This window comes from Dicentrarchus labrax, unplaced genomic scaffold (genome assembly GCF_905237075.1).
Source record: "Dicentrarchus labrax unplaced genomic scaffold, dlabrax2021, whole genome shotgun sequence".
Taxonomy (NCBI): Eukaryota; Metazoa; Chordata; class Actinopteri; family Moronidae; genus Dicentrarchus; species Dicentrarchus labrax.
This window is the reverse complement of record NW_026136706.1, coordinates 25,528,994-25,546,976: the sequence shown is the minus strand read 5'-3', so window position 1 is coordinate 25,546,976 and position 17,983 is coordinate 25,528,994. Positions and strand designations below refer to the sequence as shown.

General features: G+C 40.6%; 1 protein-coding gene across 3 annotated transcripts in view; it reads right to left on the bottom strand.

Annotated features, from left to right (window-relative positions):
* The window catches only part of fer1l6 (fer-1 like family member 6), a 30,370-nt gene extending 13,191 nt beyond the window's left edge, over positions 1–17,179 (bottom strand). For 2 of the 3 annotated variants that reach the window (XM_051403572.1, XM_051403574.1), the window contains exons 1-25: positions 14,771–15,115; positions 12,839–12,921; positions 12,029–12,140; positions 11,710–11,764; positions 10,617–10,748; positions 10,433–10,495; positions 9,701–9,779; positions 9,279–9,435; positions 8,213–8,399; positions 7,978–8,079; positions 7,766–7,856; positions 7,504–7,621; positions 7,168–7,402; positions 6,357–6,465; positions 5,777–6,008; positions 4,665–4,785; positions 4,255–4,355; positions 2,818–2,920; positions 2,277–2,396; positions 1,955–2,107; positions 1,689–1,860; positions 1,301–1,425; positions 680–814; positions 427–576; positions 231–338 (exon numbers count right to left, since the gene is read on the bottom strand). In XM_051403572.1, coding sequence (XP_051259532.1) covers positions 231–338; positions 427–576; positions 680–814; positions 1,301–1,425; positions 1,689–1,860; positions 1,955–2,107; positions 2,277–2,396; positions 2,818–2,920; positions 4,255–4,355; positions 4,665–4,785; positions 5,777–6,008; positions 6,357–6,465; positions 7,168–7,402; positions 7,504–7,621; positions 7,766–7,856; positions 7,978–8,079; positions 8,213–8,399; positions 9,279–9,435; positions 9,701–9,779; positions 10,433–10,495; positions 10,617–10,748; positions 11,710–11,764; positions 12,029–12,140; positions 12,839–12,921; positions 14,771–14,805 — 3,078 coding nt within the window. In that variant the 5' untranslated portion in view covers positions 14,806–15,115. Of the gene's footprint in view, positions 1–230; positions 339–426; positions 577–679; positions 815–1,300; positions 1,426–1,688; positions 1,861–1,954; positions 2,108–2,276; positions 2,397–2,817; positions 2,921–4,254; positions 4,356–4,664; positions 4,786–5,776; positions 6,009–6,356; positions 6,466–7,167; positions 7,403–7,503; positions 7,622–7,765; positions 7,857–7,977; positions 8,080–8,212; positions 8,400–9,278; positions 9,436–9,700; positions 9,780–10,432; positions 10,496–10,616; positions 10,749–11,709; positions 11,765–12,028; positions 12,141–12,838; positions 12,922–14,770; positions 15,116–17,036 lie in introns of those variants that run through there. The other variant, XM_051403573.1, reaches the window with a different exon arrangement.
* Positions 17,180–17,983: the final 804 nt, after the last annotated feature.

The window sequence follows — 17,983 nt, the reverse complement described above, 5'->3', positions numbered from 1 at the left end:
TTTTCCTAAAATGTCGGTGGAACATACAGGTTTGTGTCTTTTAATAATGGATGCTGCCGTAGTTACCAGATGAAACAACCCTTGATCCCAGAAAAGATCTTTAAAAACAGGGTCACACGTCATTTTTTAAAAAGCCTAAGTAATGTCCTAACACACACACACACCTACACACACCTACACACACCTACACACACACACACACACACACACACACACACAGGCAGCCAAACCTCCAGCCTGTAGGTGCTGAGAACTGGTCTGATGTTGTCAGGAACTGTGTAGATGCCTCCTTCCTGTTCCTCTAACGCCGGCAGAGTCTGATCTCCGGACTGTGGGATCTACACACACATTCATCCCAGTGAATCACTCTACATCCTGAATCATTATGCTGGAAAGTGAATGGTTATTGAAAGGACTGCGACTGACCTGCAGCAGTTCAAATGCAGCCAGCAGGTCTCCTCCTGGCTGGCTGCCGCAGTGCAGCGGGCTGTACTGCAGCATTGGAGGCGTGTATGGGTCAGAGGACAAGCGAACCTCAGGCACAGCCACTGTGGCTCCCAGATACTCCGCCTTACTCTGCGCATGGCGGGGGGACAGGGTGACGTCAGAGAGAGGAGGTCACAAGTTCAATTCTTTACATTACTTGAATTCATTCGTCTGTCTGTCTACATTGTGTTACCAGTGCGTCGTCGTCGTACAACTCGATGATAATGCGCGGCGGCTCCTGCTGGATGTGCTGCAGATCTCCGCTCAGCAGCACGCGGCTCATCGGCAAACACTGATTCCACGTAGGACTGAGAGTCTGACTGATCACCTGACACACAAATAGGCAAATCACACAATCACACTGCTAATGAGACTATTATCTAGCTACCAATTAAGTCCTATCTCAAAAAACAGCCAGGCGATTTACAGCGGCTCCGACCAGGACTATGACTCCGGGGATGGCGAATACACGGTGCATTCAGGCAGTGATAGGAGAGAAATGAAGTGTGAGGGGTGATTTTGTAGTGAGTTGATTTGTAACTGTTAACGTTACGTTTTTGTGAATTCTGAAGTTATTTATCCGATGAGACTTGTGTTCAACCCTGGCTGGACACATTCATAATTATTACCGCTTTTACCACTTATTTATCATCAGCTGTTTTAATGACTAAATTAATATTACAAACGTTTGAAGACTAGTCTTTAGTCGGGGACAGCCCCAAATGAAAGCCACAAACTGCAGTCTGGCCCGGGTAACTAGACGACCAGTATCCCAGAGATACTTTATTGATGTCCTGGCAGAACACACACTTACATTTGTGGTTTGGCTGTGTGACATAAAGGTGACCCGAGCAAAAGGGTCAGACAGGCCGGTGTTGTCTGCAGCAATCAGACCACGAGCCTGATACATGTGGCACCTCAACTGGAACTGATGCTGCTCTGGAGACAGACACACAGACAGACACAGACAGACAGACACACACACACACACACACACACACATACACAGAGGACATAACATGTACAATAGTTTTTAAAGCATCAGCCTGCCCATATCACAAAAGTACAACCCTAACTCAACTGGTTAGTGGTCAGAAAGAAACCAACAGCTGTTAGGTACCATCATTTGCAGTTTGAATTTGAATGCCAAAATCCCCAAAATAACCACAGAAATGGAGGGATTGTAATAATGTGTCTCTCACCAGTGCTGACCAGGTATGCTGGAGGGCTGTTGGCGTCAGCGCGCCCTGTGGCTGGGCTGAATCCTGCAGGTAGGTCGTCCAGCATGTGGTTGGACTCTGAACAGGTTCCGTACCACAGAAACACATCCAGCTTCGCCTGTACTGACAAGCCTACAACACGCTTCCCTGGAGGCTGCGCACAAACACACACATATGTATAAAAGTGTGTATTTCTAACAGCCTTCCTACATTGAACAATATTTCAGTGTGAAGTTCAGTGTGTTTACCTTTAGAAACAATGTCATTATCTTTCCACAGTGGATTCCTCTGGCCTCCTGGCTGCTGGAGTACAGCAGGTCTCTGGCCCGGACCCGAGCATATGCAACACGCTTGTTGTTGCTGAGCAACCACACAAACATGTCAGGCACTGTGTGCTGGGGCTGCAGTGTGTAGAGAAAATTATATGTTCAAAGTAAATACAGACAAAAGTGATGTGTTTACACACAAATTGACAGGATGTGCGTAAAACACACACACACACACACACACACACACACACACACACACACACACACACACACACACACACACACACGGTGAGTCCCGTACCTCCTCCACAAGAAAGCGTAGTTTGTGTGTGAGTTTTGTGGCGTCCTGCAGCATTTCTTTCACACCACCAGCTTTTCTCTTCCTCTCTCCCAAGGACTGGGCCTCCCCTATCATACCTTCCTGCAACACACACACACACACACACACACACACACATTGTTGTGATGCATGATCCCTGCACATCTTTGGTGCAAATGCTCAAACTATTAACACAAAAAAAGGGTTTACATGAATCTAACACAACTGCTTGTGGACAAACAGTTAACTGAAAAACATTTTTAACAAAATGGACTAGTGTCGAGGTACAAGTGGTCATTTCATTTCACGTGTGTTGGCTAATCAAACATTAACCCACTCAAGAAGCTCTTGCTGCAGCAGAACATTGTACTTCCTTTCTTTTTAAGACTTCAAGATCATGGATCTGCTTGTGGAAAATGGCTAAAAGAGAAGGATGACTAAGGACTCAGGACAAAGACTGAGCAATCTGAGCACTGTTGTGTGTCAGTGTGTGTGTGTTTGTGTGTATTTCAGGTTTTCCCACCAGTTCCTGTTTACACATGGTGAGGCGTTTCTTGTCCAGCTGTGTCAGGTAGCTCGACTTTAGCTCTGCCTTCAACTTGGCTTCTGCCTCTGCTATGAAACTCCTGCAGAAAATACACAGACAGAGTAAGATGCCTCAGGGCCCCTGTACAGAGGTTTGGAACCATCAACTTTTACATTCCACTTGAATTAATTAATTGAACTTGCAGGCTCACTACTGCAAGAGGTCATGTATTGTCCATTATGTTGAACCAATGCTACATCTATAATACACTATCTATGCATGATACACTTGATCTCTGATAAACATAAGTAATAAGAGGACACAATATTTAGTTTTCTCATGGAACTCAATTAAGTCATTTGTGATCTCGAAATAAAGGAATTAAAAATTTTTTTGCAAACAAAGCCTTTCTCAGCTTCCGTACTTTTTGTACTACTGTGAAACATTAGCAGCTGGTGACACCATGTATCATGTCTGTCTACACCCTCTCCCGGACAACAGCAGAGTTATGGTGGAATTATAGTTGTGCGTCACAGTGTATGCTGCATCAGATTTCAGCCATGGGCACTAGTGGAACATTAAATAGGTGTATCGTACATTATCAGGCTGTATCATGGTTTAATCATGAACAGTAACTGTTTTTATTCTGTCGTTCACTGTATGATTGTAGCAGGTAAAAGCTTTGCAGTGGAGACAGCTTTCCAAGATGTGTGTTAAGGAAAAGATTACTTTTTTTTTTTTTTCTAAGAGCTTTTTCTTCCTGTTTAATGATTAATGTTGCAGACCAAGTTGACCAATCACAGTTCTTGCAGACTCCATACAGTACTGACATAATACCCGACTTGTAGTTACATATTTGACAAGCTGTCAAAACCCTTCACTGCGGAATCTGACTTTAGCAGAGACAGGGTGAGCAGAGGATAGGGAATTCCAAACTGGGCAGGAAAATGCAAAACAAGAAGATACTAACATACACGATCAGCAGTGGACTTACGATCAAATGTCACATCATATATGATGTCATGCCGTGTTGTAAGTGGGGAGGTGGAATGTGGGGGCATGCAAAACTCATAATTATTAGCTAGTCAAGTGTTTTTGTTGTCAGTATTGATACAGTATTGAAACTACATCTACTTAAAAAGGGTAGGATTTACATTGGGAATAGAAATGTATAATAATATATTACAACTACTATTTTAAAGGGCCAGTGTGTAGGATGTGCGAAAAACTGTGCAAAAACTCAACTATTCTTATTTCCAATAAGAATTTTCAGAAAATTTGGGTTCTAAGCTTCTCACTTATGACACAATGATATACTTCCTCACAGCAAAATCATGCAGATTTTATGATTTGTCTTCCACATTAGATTTTTGTAAAGCAATGCAGTTCAATCTGTCCCACCATTGTCGCAGTGAGACACAACCGGTGAAATACCTGGCGTCCATACAGAATTCTCTGAGGACAGTTCTGAGCATATGCTCCGCCCCTGGATCGGACTTCTTGTTTAACTCGGCTGCACTGGCTACACCCTCCTCCTAAAAGACAAGAAATATATATATATATTTTACTAAGATGTTCATGAAAACTCTTCATAGGTAGGTTTTTGAAAGCCACAACTTAAAATGATTTTTCCCATCAGGTGAGTCAGTGTAATGTTAGAAAGTCCTGAACACTGACAAGATGCACAGTTAGATAGTTCTCTCAAATCAGAACCCGCCACTGAAAAAACAGTAAAAAGACAAAAGTGAAACAGTGGAAAAAGCATGGTAGGAGAGAGAGCGAGTGTGTGTGTGTGTGTGTGTGTGTGTGTGTGTGTGTGTGTGTGTGTGTGTGTGTGTACATACAAACAGAACAGCTATATTCTCCAGCATATTAGAGTTGTATAGTCGGTAGGTTCTGTCCTCCCAGTGACTCAGCACATTAATACACGGCTTCTGCTTCTCCAGGGGCAGATGCATGTAGTACCTAAATGTACACAAAGACACATTTATCCGCACGATGAAGTGGGAGACTGTAGAAAACAATAAAGAGCAATATACTGTGAAGAGAGGAGAGAGCACTTGCATCAAGACATATCACCAGCCTAATGTCAAATTATTATTTTAATACAATTTTAATTGTATTTATTTTATTTTTTTATGGCCAGGGTGCATCCCACCTACAATACCTCTGCAGCACAGACTTTGGAAAAGCACTGTTCTTGTCCCTTTAATTAAAAAAAATCTAAAAACATGTCTAAGTGACTTTTGAAAGTTCAAGTTTTTACAGCTATAGCCTCACTTGACCAGCAGCTTATGGTGGCTAATGTTAACTAGCTTTAAATATTGCTATACTTTGTCTTCTCATTCTCATAGATGTAGCACGCATGCTATCAAATAAACATGTAAATGTTTTTTCAATATTTGACAAACAATGTTTACTCTAGGTCCACAGCTTTCAACCACATGTCTCTGTCTTCATCTGTGGGGAAGACCATGAGAAGGTTGTCATAATACTGTTCCCAAGGTCAGGAATGTACTGTTACACTCAAAATTGTCATCATTAAAGCATCTAAAGAAAACGATTCTTGGAAAACAAAGTTTAGTGTATCATTATGCTGTAAATTGTAGCCACAGTGGTGACTTGTCTTTAAAAGTTACACAGTCTTGCTTTAAGGCCTGATTTTTATGCTAGTGCAAACTCAGCTTTAGCACAAATACAGTTGCAATGCAGTCTACATCATAAAGTAGTGCACATCTTCATGCCTCCAATGGAACCACTTTTGCATAGGTAGGTGCTGCCAAGGTTGTATTTAGATGCAGATTAGCTTCATTTGAAGTATAGTATAGGTAAGCACAGAATGATTAAAAGGCCAATCACTGCAATTGTAAAAATGAAGCCCACTCCCAACACAAAGAGAGAAAAAAAAAAAAACTTTCAAGACTCAAGCATCAAGAATCCAACAACGCCACTCAACCTGTTTCCTTCAACGATGAGCGGTTTTTCTGGAGGTGTGGTAGACTTAGACGTCATGGCGATGTCCTGAGGATCCCTGGGTAGGAGGGGGGAAGACGGGGAGGTGGGAGGGGAGGTGCCAAACATGTCACTAGTGTCTGGGACGTCCAGCACCCTTCTCCTCCGACTGACAGCAGGACTAGGAGCAGTGAGGCTGGCCTGGCCTGCAGGCTCCAAGACATTACCGTAGTTACCTGAGGGAGGAGACAAATGTAGAAGAGGGTGTGTTTATGTGTTACCAACCACAAAAATACAATACAGTAAAACAGTAGAGCCAATAATTCTACTAAATAAGTAGTAGTATTAATAAGTAGTATGCTAAAATGAGAATGACACAAGGGGTGGAACTAGACTAGAAAATAAACAAGTGCCATAAAATGTCATTGTTCTAGGAATTAAACCTCCTCTGATTTTATGATTGGCTTCAGTGATAGATACAGGGTGGACAAAATAACAATACCCTGCAACCAACTGAATACCACTTCAAGTTCCTATCAAAAGCAACAAAGAAAGAGCTCAGAACAGTGGATTTGACGACTCACCCAGGGAGAACTCGAAGCTGATGGGCTTGTCGCCGATCTTCCTGTCAATCATGGTGGCTTCAAAGACCGCCCCAAACAGCAGAAACGTCTCATTGTTGTTTGCATTCAGCTGGACAGAGAAAGTTGGCCATTTATTATCATTTATCCATGTCATAATAAGAGGCATTTCCATGACATCTTGATCCTTTGGAGACCCCATCTGGTGTGTGCAATCTTTACCTTTGTGTATTCATCACAAAGCTTAAACTTAATTTCTCCACATGGGTAACAGTGAGCTGAAGTTCCAAATTACAATTTGCGGAACCATGATAAAACCTTTAAGAGTTTGATTTAGTAATTTCTCTCTCAATTTTGAATGAATTCAGAAAATATGGTGCAGTGTTCTGATCTCAATTGAAGCTTTGAAATGTTTCTGTGTTGGGGAAAAGCAAAGGACCAGTGTGGAAGATTTAGTGGAATCTAGCGGTGAACCCTGCTCGCCTTCCAAACGTGTAGGACAAACTACTGCGTCCATGAAAAAGGTGAAAGGCCCATCCAGAACCAGTGTTTTGTTTGTCTGTTCTGGGCTACTGTAGAAACATAGCGGTTTAACATGTTGGACTGTAGAAGAAAACCTACTACCTGTGTAGATAAAAAACGTCTCATTCTAAAGTAACAAAAACACGATTCTTGTTTTCAGGAGATACACTAATGAAAGCATACCTATAAAAATGTTATTCCATTTGTCCCAATAGACCCTTCTAAATGTTACACACTGGACCTTAGGACGATACCAGGACGATATTATTAAAAGAAATCTCTTTCTGTTTACCTCAGGAGGAGATTCCACAGGCAGCACCTCTGCTGCTGCGGCTTTTCCTTTGTCTTCGTCAGCAGCTCCGCCTGCTCCTCCTCCTGCTCCTCCTCCTGCAGGAGTCTTTCCATCCTTCCCTCCAGCTTTCCCTGCTTTAGCGTCCTTCACTGGTTTGACCATTCTGGTGAGTTTGGACTCCGAACCCGTCCCTCCTGATAGGATCTCCACTGCCAGCTCCATGTAGACCCGACCCCTGACACCGGCAAGAATTGGACAGCTTGTTGTTGGTTAATTATTCATCTATCAAATTTTCTCAGAGTAAAAATATTTGAATAATCATCTTTTAACATTGACCTGTAAGACACGCCCTCTCCAATGCCCTCATTCAGCTCCACTGTGTCATCGCCTAATGAAAAGTTTCGGGCAGAGCCGTACAGGTTAATCCAAGCAGGGCCAAAAGTTGGCAAAAACCCTGGAGAAAGAGAAAAAGATGGAGAGAACGTAACATAATGACCCTTCCTACCTGGACTATGACCCCTATCTTTTACTTGGTTTACTCCTTTCTCATTTTTTCTTTCCCTCATTGTCTTTTCCTCTCACCTTCATCTCTCCTTACCTCTGTCACCATCCTGTTCATTGGAAATGCGTCTCAAGTCAAAGTAATGGGTTCCTATGGCAACATCACTCATGCTTCCCTCATCCCAAACCTACAAGGAGAGAGAAGGAAAGAATCCTGTGACATTTTTGTTATGTTTAATGTAATTGTACATTAAATTGTGAAATTTGCATGAAGCCAGTCTCTCCCCTCCCACATGATCATTTTCAGACCTGGATCTTTAATCTCTGACACAGAGGGGGAAACATCTCTGTGAAGACGATCTGCTCATTCCACACTGGGTCTGCTGTGGACTTCTGAGTTGATGTGCGACCCTGAGAGGCAAGGAAAGGTTTGACTTGCATAAAACAACTTACACTGAATTCCCGAACATGAGACACTCATAGGAATTGGACAACAATTCAGAAACCTGTACAACAGCTGCTGTGAACTTCATATTCAACCCACCACTTGTTTGAAGAAGCTAACCACCACATATGGGTCTATGAGTGCTGTGTTGTCTCCTATGAAGGCCTTGGTGACATTGGCCATGATGCTGGAGTTGTTCCGTGGAAGGCCTTCAGCTCGATATACCTTCACACAGAAACGAGCCCAGGGCCGCTCAGAGGGAAACCCTTCTGGTACCAGCAGGTTCCTGAGGAAAAGGACATCACAGCAACATGCAAATATTTCAACCCCACCAAAACGTATTCATAAAGCCTTTTTAACAACTAGGTTTATCAGCAACAACACATTACTGCAAGATTACACATCAAAAGCCTTGCTAATAACTCCAAGGGACTGCAATATTCCTTACATCAAATTATAATATATCTCATGCAAAGAGAGAATTCATCCTCTGGTGTGCATGGATATGCAAAGTAAATTCATGCCATCAGCCTGCAGGATCTCAAAATCTACTGCACGCAAGGGGAAATGTTAGCTTTATGTTGGAACATAAGGTCACAGGGTTACCAAAATAACTAGGATCCATCCTTTGGGGACCATAAGTATTCACAAAAATGTATGTTGATAAGTCAAATGTTACCCTGAAATAGCAGAGTGACATCTGCATATAAAGAGACACAATATGAACAATGGTAGAACAATGTATAAAGTCAAATTATTTCAAGTGCATAACAGTCTCAGTGGAGAATAGTTCTTCTTGAATAATATAACATTTTCTACATGTCTATTGTATATTAGTATATACATTTCTATCAATTTATTTATTTTCATATCAATTTCACCTGGATATTATTTGGAATATTTGGATTTTTAGATTTTTACAGTGTTTTTTTTGGCTTTTATTGCCTTTATTAGATAGGACAGCTGGAGAGAGACAGGAAAGGGGGGTAGAGAGAGAGAGAGGGGATGACATGCAGCAAAGGGCCGCAGGTCAGATTCGAACCCTGGGCCGCTGCAGCAAGGACTCAGCCTCGGTACATGGGTCACCAGCTCTACCCACTGAGGTAACCGGGAAGCCAGATTTTTACAATTTAAAATAAAGAATAAAATAAGATGAATATCATACTTATCTATCTGCTCTTCAGCATCGCTCGCTTTTGGTCCTGGCTGCATGGCGTCTCCCTTTGCTGAGACACTAATGTCGCACTTGACATAACCTTTGACCCCAGTGCCAATGTCACCAGGATTGGTCAGCATTGCCCACTTATTAATGAACTGGTGACCTGGGGGGAGCAAGAAAGAGACAGAAGGGTGACCTCAGGGCAGAAAAGTTAAGTGAAGTTGTCATCAATGTGCCCTTGTGCAAGGCATTTTCCCAAACTACTGTAGTAGAAATTGTCATTTTTGGCTATTGCCCCACACATGAAGCTTGAAAAAAGGATAAATCAGAACAAAGAGGTGAAACTTGGTTTAAACTTTGGAGTATCAGCTTTCACATCAATTTGAGAGCAATGTGCAACTCTGTTAACCTCTTCCCAAGAGACTTACCTGGCTGTTTGTAGACTGTCCACACATCCAGCTTAAAGGACCCAATACAGAAACTCCTCAGCATTTTAGAGTGCATCACCTGGATACATAACGATACAGAAAAAAAAAACTATTTATGAATATGACTGTAGATGACACGTTTGGACATATTTAGGAAATACTCATTTACAGACCAGGGGCATCATTTATAAAACAGACTTACAATAAATTTTGATCTTAAGTATGACTTTAAACCTTATTTATAAAACCTTACTTTGACATGGAAATCCAATAAGCAAAGTCTAGACTTGACGCAGATGATCTTCCTGCCAATTATGTAGGGCTCTTGCACTTGGTCTGTAGTGAACTTTACATTAGTCTTATGAACTATTAATTAAAGGTGTAAGGACGGAATTGCCAAACCTAAAAACAGGTTGTGATGTTCTATAAATAGTGTGTCAAATTAGATTATTATATAAGGGGAAATCACTGATCGTAAGGTAGGTTGCTTAGTGGGCTTCTTCGTAAGCAAGGTTGTTCATGCAGTATCTTTTATAAGTCAAACTTATGCCCAATGTCGGAAATTAAATTAAGAATAAGTTCAAGTATAAATATAAGAACATTTTTTATAAATTAGGCCCACTGACTGAAAAGAACACCACATGATTAACAGAGTATAAGCATGTAGACTGAATTCATCATTTACGATGCTAGACCTGCTGTCACCTAAAACTCATCAGTTTTTTTACTCACCGTTAGCTTGATGATCTTGTCGAAGAAGACCTCTTTGTGGGCAAAGAAGTCAAACACAAAATACTGATGGACAGAAAACAGTGGGACAATAATGGGGACAATGAGGCACAAAGGCTTAAAAGACACCGATAATTCAAATGTGCTCTTTCAAATCTGTGGGTTTTTCAGGTTTATTTATTCTTACCTCATTGTAAAAGGGGGCATTGGTTCCTTCTTTGACTGAAGTCTGTTTCTTCTCATCTCCGATCTCAATCACCACACTGGGGTCAATGTTTTCTCCCACCAGCTGCCTGGCCTCTGTGATGTTAATGGCAATCTATGAGACAGACACATGTTACATACTACTGCACAGATGAAAGATTTTGTCAGAATGGATTCCCAATTAGGCCTGAAAAAGTCTTCATAGTATTTACTGATATATGTCACATTCTGCAAAGCACAGTCTTTCTTTTGTATTATTATAGTTATATTATATTACTATATTATATTATACATATTTTCCTTGTGTGCTATTGAGTCTTTTTCTTTTTTGTCTATATGCATAAAAATAGTCAGTTGTGTTGTCTTCCTAAGTCCCGCACCTTTTTGCTCCATGCTCCAATAACAGTTGAGCAAGCCGCGACCAGAACCTCTCCTTTCCTGTACTTGATACCATGGATGTATTAAGGGAGAGCTGAATACAGTATTGGAGGCAGGGCTCTGTTCATTCTTATGGAATCTACTCAGTGGCACATGAAGCCTTAAAAGATCTTCCGCATATGATACCACATTGTGTGGCCCATAGAGGAAGCGCGCTAGAGACTTCCACTGGCCAAGGTTTAGACCGCCGCTAACTTGAATGGGGATTAAATGGACTTTCTAAATGTTTTTGGACCGAATGGAAGACCGAATCTGATAGTTGGGCGAGTTGTGACACTTAAAAAACATTTAGCCACCTTTTTACAGCCAATTCTTTCACAATGTAAGCTTACAGGAAAAACTATTTTGGGGCCAGTGTGCATCTTGTGACAGACGCCATTGCTGTAATTACAGTTTGGATATGCTATGTGTTAACGTTAGGCTCTTCTATGTGCCAATTTTGAAGATGGTAAAAAGATAAGTCGTGACTATGTCATAGCAAATCTATGTACAGGAAAGTAGAGAGCGCACCGAGGAGCAAACAGGGGGATGGGACTTCTTCTGATGACTACTGCTAACGTTACTACTGTATGTTCCCCTGAGAATTAGAAGTTTAATATAATAATATAAGCATACGTTTGTGCTCTGTGTGTTGTTACCTGAAAGCTCTGTGGTTTGCCTTCGCTGTCCTGGATGCGAGTTTTCAGTTTGGCCCTGTGAAAGTTTCACTGTCCAGGTCAGTGTCTCAATCTGATTATTAACAGTCATATATACAGAAATATATGCCTGTATGTGACAGTTACTCAGTAAACTGCCACCCAGAGCGCTCACTGACTTACTGACACTGCTTTTATAACCACCAACATGAAAGAAAACTGGACACAATGGTGACTAGTTTGCCAAATTTGCCATTTGTGCCTCTTCAGTATTGCTCCCAGAAACTGTATACAGCAGTAATGTAGTGTGAATGCTTCATACCTCTTATTGTTTGGTACTATTCTGGTTCTGACTGCAGAGGTTCCTGGTTGATCCTCAGGGTTTTCTCCCTCCAGCAGGGAAGATGCTTCTGAAGGTACCTCCACCTCACTGTCTGCACACACCACACACACACACACACACACACACACACACACACACACACACACAGACACACATTTTATTTTCTCATTTAACCAAGACAATTAAAGTCAATAAAACCAGATATAAATGGTTTCAAATACCTGTCTAACTACACTTACTGGGAGCTTTACGTTCAGTGAGGTTGTTCTATACATGATTGCAAATCTTGCTAACTAGCTCTAGCAACAGTAACACAGAGGGGTGGATGTTGGTGTCTGAAAATAAAGTATTTTTAAAAGTGTTGTGGTGAAAGCGGCTCTAAAATGACTTTAGTCAATAATAGGCAGATAATTCATGTCAGATTGAGTCTATGCTCATTAACCCCACTCACACATCCTGTTGGATGCAGAAACATTTGAAACCACAGATGACAATGGCCATCTTAAAATAATTTCACAGGACCTTTATTAGCACGCTAGATACATGACATCCTGTGATAAATGATGTCCTGTGTTGTCTTTGAAAACCTAAATTACCCATAATTACTGTCATTGTGTACAGCAGTATTCAACATGTGACTGTTTGACAAGGGTTAGTCTCACCAATAGTGACATGACATGAATAATTACTCTATGGTTCACTGTAAATACAACAGTGTGTGTGTGTGTGTGTGTGTGTGTGTGTGTGTGTTGTGTGTGTGTGTGTGTGTGTGTGTTTTCCAGGCCTTACCCACAGCTCCCTTGTTTGCCAGGACCAGGTCTGTGTTGACTTTCTTTTTCTTCTTCACTTTCAAGCCAAACAGCTTGGCCTTTCTGCTCACAGAAGAGGAAGACTTTCAATCACTCAAATCTAAATGACCCTCATAGAGCTGTAAATGTGTGAGGGTGAATAATGTTTTTTATATCATCCGCCATATTCAAGAGCAATACCAAACAGTGGAATGTTCTTGATTTTCAAATCAAACATAGTATGATTATTACTGACTGAAGCGAAAAAGCCCCAAGAACAAGCAGGGCTTTAACGATAGACTCAATTTGAGACAAATCATAAAACTGGGTTCACAATATGATTTCCTCAGGATTTGTTTTAACAAAGACAAATAATGACTGAAAAACACTCAGAAAATCTATAAAATATATGTTCTCTCTGATGTAGGGTATAAACTGCAAAACAATAAATATTTTCTTTTCTTTGTAAGTGCCTTTATACAGCCACTAACCTAAAAAGAATATCACGATCACAATTTTCTTCACATATTTATACTGCGATTTAATTGTCAGAACAGAAAGCTAAGTAGTGCACTAGTGCTAGTGCTGAGGTTCTGGAGTACCCTGCAATCTTCTGTAGTGTGTGCCATTTAAATCATTTTACAGAACTGTAAACCTGCTGATTGTTTTCTCCATTAATCGACTGTTCAGTTATAAACATCAGAGAATAATGAGAAATGCCATCACAATTACCCAGAACCACCTTCATGATGTTTGTTTTGTCCAACCACTGGTGGACACAGGCCAAACGTGCCCTCTTGGATTGCCCCATGGTATTTAAAACATAAAAGTGCCCTTATACTAACCCTAACCCTGACTAATCTGTTTCAGCATGAAAGCATAAACGATTATCAAAAGAGATGCCAATTCTTTTTATGTTAATTGGTTAATGAACACAGTAGTTTTAGCCACCTGTACTCAGACATTTACATTTTTTGTGCAAAAAATTGTTGTCAGAGTAAAAAGTCAAATAAATATTAAATATTTTCCTCTGACATGTTGGAGAAGAAGTAGAAAGTGGCTTGAAAAAAGTACAAGTACCTTACATTTGTGCTTCAAGGACCAGTGTGAAGGATTTAGTGGCATCTAGTGGTGAAGTTACAGATTGCAAATAACCAAACACCATTCAGTGTAGGAGAAACTACAGTGGCCGTGAAACTTGCGAAAAACCTAATGAAAACATACCTATGAATATTATATTCCATTTCTGCCAATAGATCCTCCTAAATGTTACACACTGGACCTTGAGTGCAGTACTTTAGTAAATGTACTTAGTTACATTTCACCACTCTAAGCTATTATCTCACTTCACTAGTATACAATGTGCCAACAGAAAAAGAAACTAGTCAACACAAAGTTGCTTTGCTGCTGGAGCTTCATTAGAATCAACTTTCAGCAAAAATGAAGAAGAGCACCTGGCTATTAACCATCAGCCAGCATACATTTTTATACATTAGCCTCATAGAGAAACTATCTTCAGTTTTTTCTATTTTCTTTCCCTCACTTGCACTCTTTATTTTACCATTATTTGCAATAATAAAATCAGACATTTGAATAATACGACAGTAATAAATGTCTATGAATGTTCGCAGTAAGTATCTTGAGTTCAGATTCTGCATTAATTCAAGCATTAAATCATCATGAGTCATGTGTTCGTTAAGCATTACTTAAGTTTATGATTTGAAGCATTTTTTATAAAGTATTAACACAGTTTTTTCAAATATTTTCCATAATCCCTGATCATGTGACTTTTTTTTATACTTGCGTAAGTTGTGGAAATAAAAAAAAAGGTCCCACTAAAGAATTTCTGACCCTATCCATACAAAATGTACATAATTTGAAGAATACTGATATTTTCTTGATAATAAAAATACTGTAAACCGAATCTGCTCACCGATGCTGGGATGCAGGACTTCCTGAGTTATCCATTCTGCTGAAGTCCAGAGAAGTTTTCTTTTTCTACTAACAGTCACTAAGAAGGTTTCACTCAACTCTCATCGGGATGCTTCCCTGCCCTCTGAATGCTTGAGGAGATCAGAGGCTTTATTACTCTGCTAAAACATTGTTAATCTCTTGGACAAAGCTGAATAATACCAGATGCTATCATTACAGCCCTTCCTTCACTAGAAGTGCCTTTGTCATGTGACATAACTGCACTGCAAATAAAGACTTATGGAAACATCCTTCAGCTCACGAACAGCGTCCTCACGCTCCACGCTGCCTCCTCATACCCAAATAAATAAACTTGATCCAGTCTCAGCCTTAAATATCTCTGCACTTGTGGGATAAACCTGTCTGTCCAGCTCAGCTCCTTCCCCCTTTTGTAAAGAAAATATATTTGATCTCATTTCGCTCCATGTTTAACTTGCTGTGGTTCCAGCGGCTCATCTTGTCTATGTGTTTGTGGTTATGGGTAATGGGACTTGCCCTCCTTGCTCCATTTAAGAGCTTTTCCCATGTCACCCAAGGTACTGCTGCCATCACAGCCAGAATGTTTAACTCAGCAACCGCTAATGAACTGCTGCTAACTGCATCTGCTGTTAGAGGGCAAGAGAATGTGGCTCTGCAGCTGGACCTAGGTCATTTACAGAGTGTCCTTATGCAAAGGTTGCTAAGTAACAGACCGCCAACTGCCAGTCAGCTGTGAAGCTAACCTAACTGACTCGGCCCCGAGATGCCAGGAGCCAAACCTGGCAAACTGGCACCGTCAGTCTCAGAGAGTGTGTTCGGTCCCAGGTCCAGCTGTGTTCACTAGAAGGTGGACGCTGACGCTAGCTCATAGCGCTAGCTGCAAAGCAGTAAGGGCATAACACACACTCAGCCAATCATTGTCCATGATGAGCCCCTCACTAGCTGCCCATGTAACTCTGCAGAAGCTTTCTGTTTCATGAGGACTATAAAGTTAGAGGAATATGGCTGAATGTGTTTGGCATAGTTAGCAGAACTAAATGGCCTGATGCTTATAGTCATTTTCTTTGTGTGCGGCTGGTGTTACTGCATGACAGAGCCGCAGAGAGATTTTATACTAGAATTAATTCAACAGCACCATAACAAGAGCGAAACTGACTACTGGGTGCTGCTGCTAACCATTTAGCTTCAATGGTGCAGAGCTGTGCTTTCAATTCAAAGCTTGCATCCAGCATGGAGAATAAACAACATTTATTAGATGTACCATTATCACCAAAGGAGGCAGAGGAATAACTAAACATTTAACACGGAGCAACATAGAGCTGGAGTCTTTCCCAGCACAGCCTATCTTAGTACAGGAAAGGAGGAAGTTCACTGAGCCTTGCTCAACTGTGGAGCCCAACAGAAAGGGGCGGGACTTTCTCATCATTTTCAGAATTTCTATAATCGAAACAACCAATGGATTAATGGAGAAAATAATCAGCACATTCAGTTAAACCTCAACCAACTATAACAGTAAAAGAGTCAATAATAATAACATTTCACTAGATTCATTTACAGCTCTGGAAAGTTACCATGATGGCAATCATTCAATTCTCTGTTTTGATAGCCATAAGGTAAATAGGGCTGCACAATTAATTGAAATATTATCGAAATCGCATTATGGCCAAGTGTAATATGCAAATAGCAAGAGCTGAAATGTTGTGATAAAGCCATAAAATATGTCACAATGTGTGTTAGTTTTTAGTTTTTTTTAATGAAAAATCAATTTGTGATGCAAAAATGATCATTCCCACATAATTGTGAATCACAATATGTTATAAAAGTTATGGTGCCAGTTCTTGCAGCCATAAAGGTAAACCAGAAATGTGCACACGCACATACATGATTGGGCAATGTAGTGCATTGCTGGATGACAATGCATTTGGTTGCAGCAGAAGTCAAGTTCATTTGTTTTGCTGGATTAACCTGCAACTTCTCTGCAGAGCCTGCACTGTGCCAACGCAGCGCTCTGAAATGAATGAGAAGGCTGTTTTTTTGACACTTTGCTTTTATCTATCATTTGATCTTTTGAAAGCCTCTGGATCTCCTTTGGTTTGGATCAGGGAGACTGAACTACATGTGTGAACACAGACTTTTCGTACATTCAGTTCAGGTTTTTAAAAATTCAACCACAGTAAAAGACAAAATGAGCCTGTCGACTCAACAGCAGACACCACTGCTGTATTCAAAGGGCAGAGCTGGTCTCCTACCTTGGTTTGGGCTCCATTACTGCAGTCAGAAGTCAGCGTCACTCTTTAGTTCGGGCAGCTGGACACGCACTGCTGCATCCCGTCTGCATGTGTCGGCTCAGGTAGAGGCAAAGCTAAACGTCAAGGTGAGGTGCTGAAAAGTTGCCTGAACAAGTGATTGGTGGTTGCACTGTTTGTTCAGAGGACAGACTTATAAAGCAGAGGGAGCATGTGGCTGATGCACAGCCAGCTCCTTATTGATTCTTCCTTAATTACCTGCTGGAAAGTTCAACAGTCTCCAAACATAGCACACTAAAATCACTTTATTCTTTTAACTAATTTGATAGTTTTTTTTTTTTTCCAGATTAGACTGGTAGCAGTTGTAGCACTAATGGTATGGTATTAGTAGGTCGCTGCCATAATATTAAAGCAGTATTAGCAGTAATCTGAATATTTTTAGTCATAGCAGTATATTGCTTGTGTTATTATTAGAAGCATTGTTATTTTTTTTAATTGCCTGTCCAATTATCCAGTGATTCTGTGAAACTAGTCAGAAAACCTCCTCAAGTTAATATTAACAATAAACATAGTTTTAATTAGCTGTCATCTGCCTGCTTTAGATCACCTATGGAAGGCAGAGAAATATGCATGGGGTGGCCAGAGGGTGGCATAAGCAATCACATATATCAAAATTTGCTTGGAAAAGTCCCCAAATTCAGCTATTAGAACTCAAAAAAATGACATTATTGTGGAAAACTAGTAAAACATTGACTAGAGACATCTAAAGGTGGCATTAGAAATCAACAAGTTGTTTTATTTCCAAATGCCATTTTTATATTTATCACCAAAATGTCTAAAATGTGGCCATAACAGATCATTATGTGTTAATTTCTGTCTAATAACACGTTATAGTAAAAACTAATCTGAATTAATGTCTTCAATTTGACACCAAACTGGGGTGGCCAGGC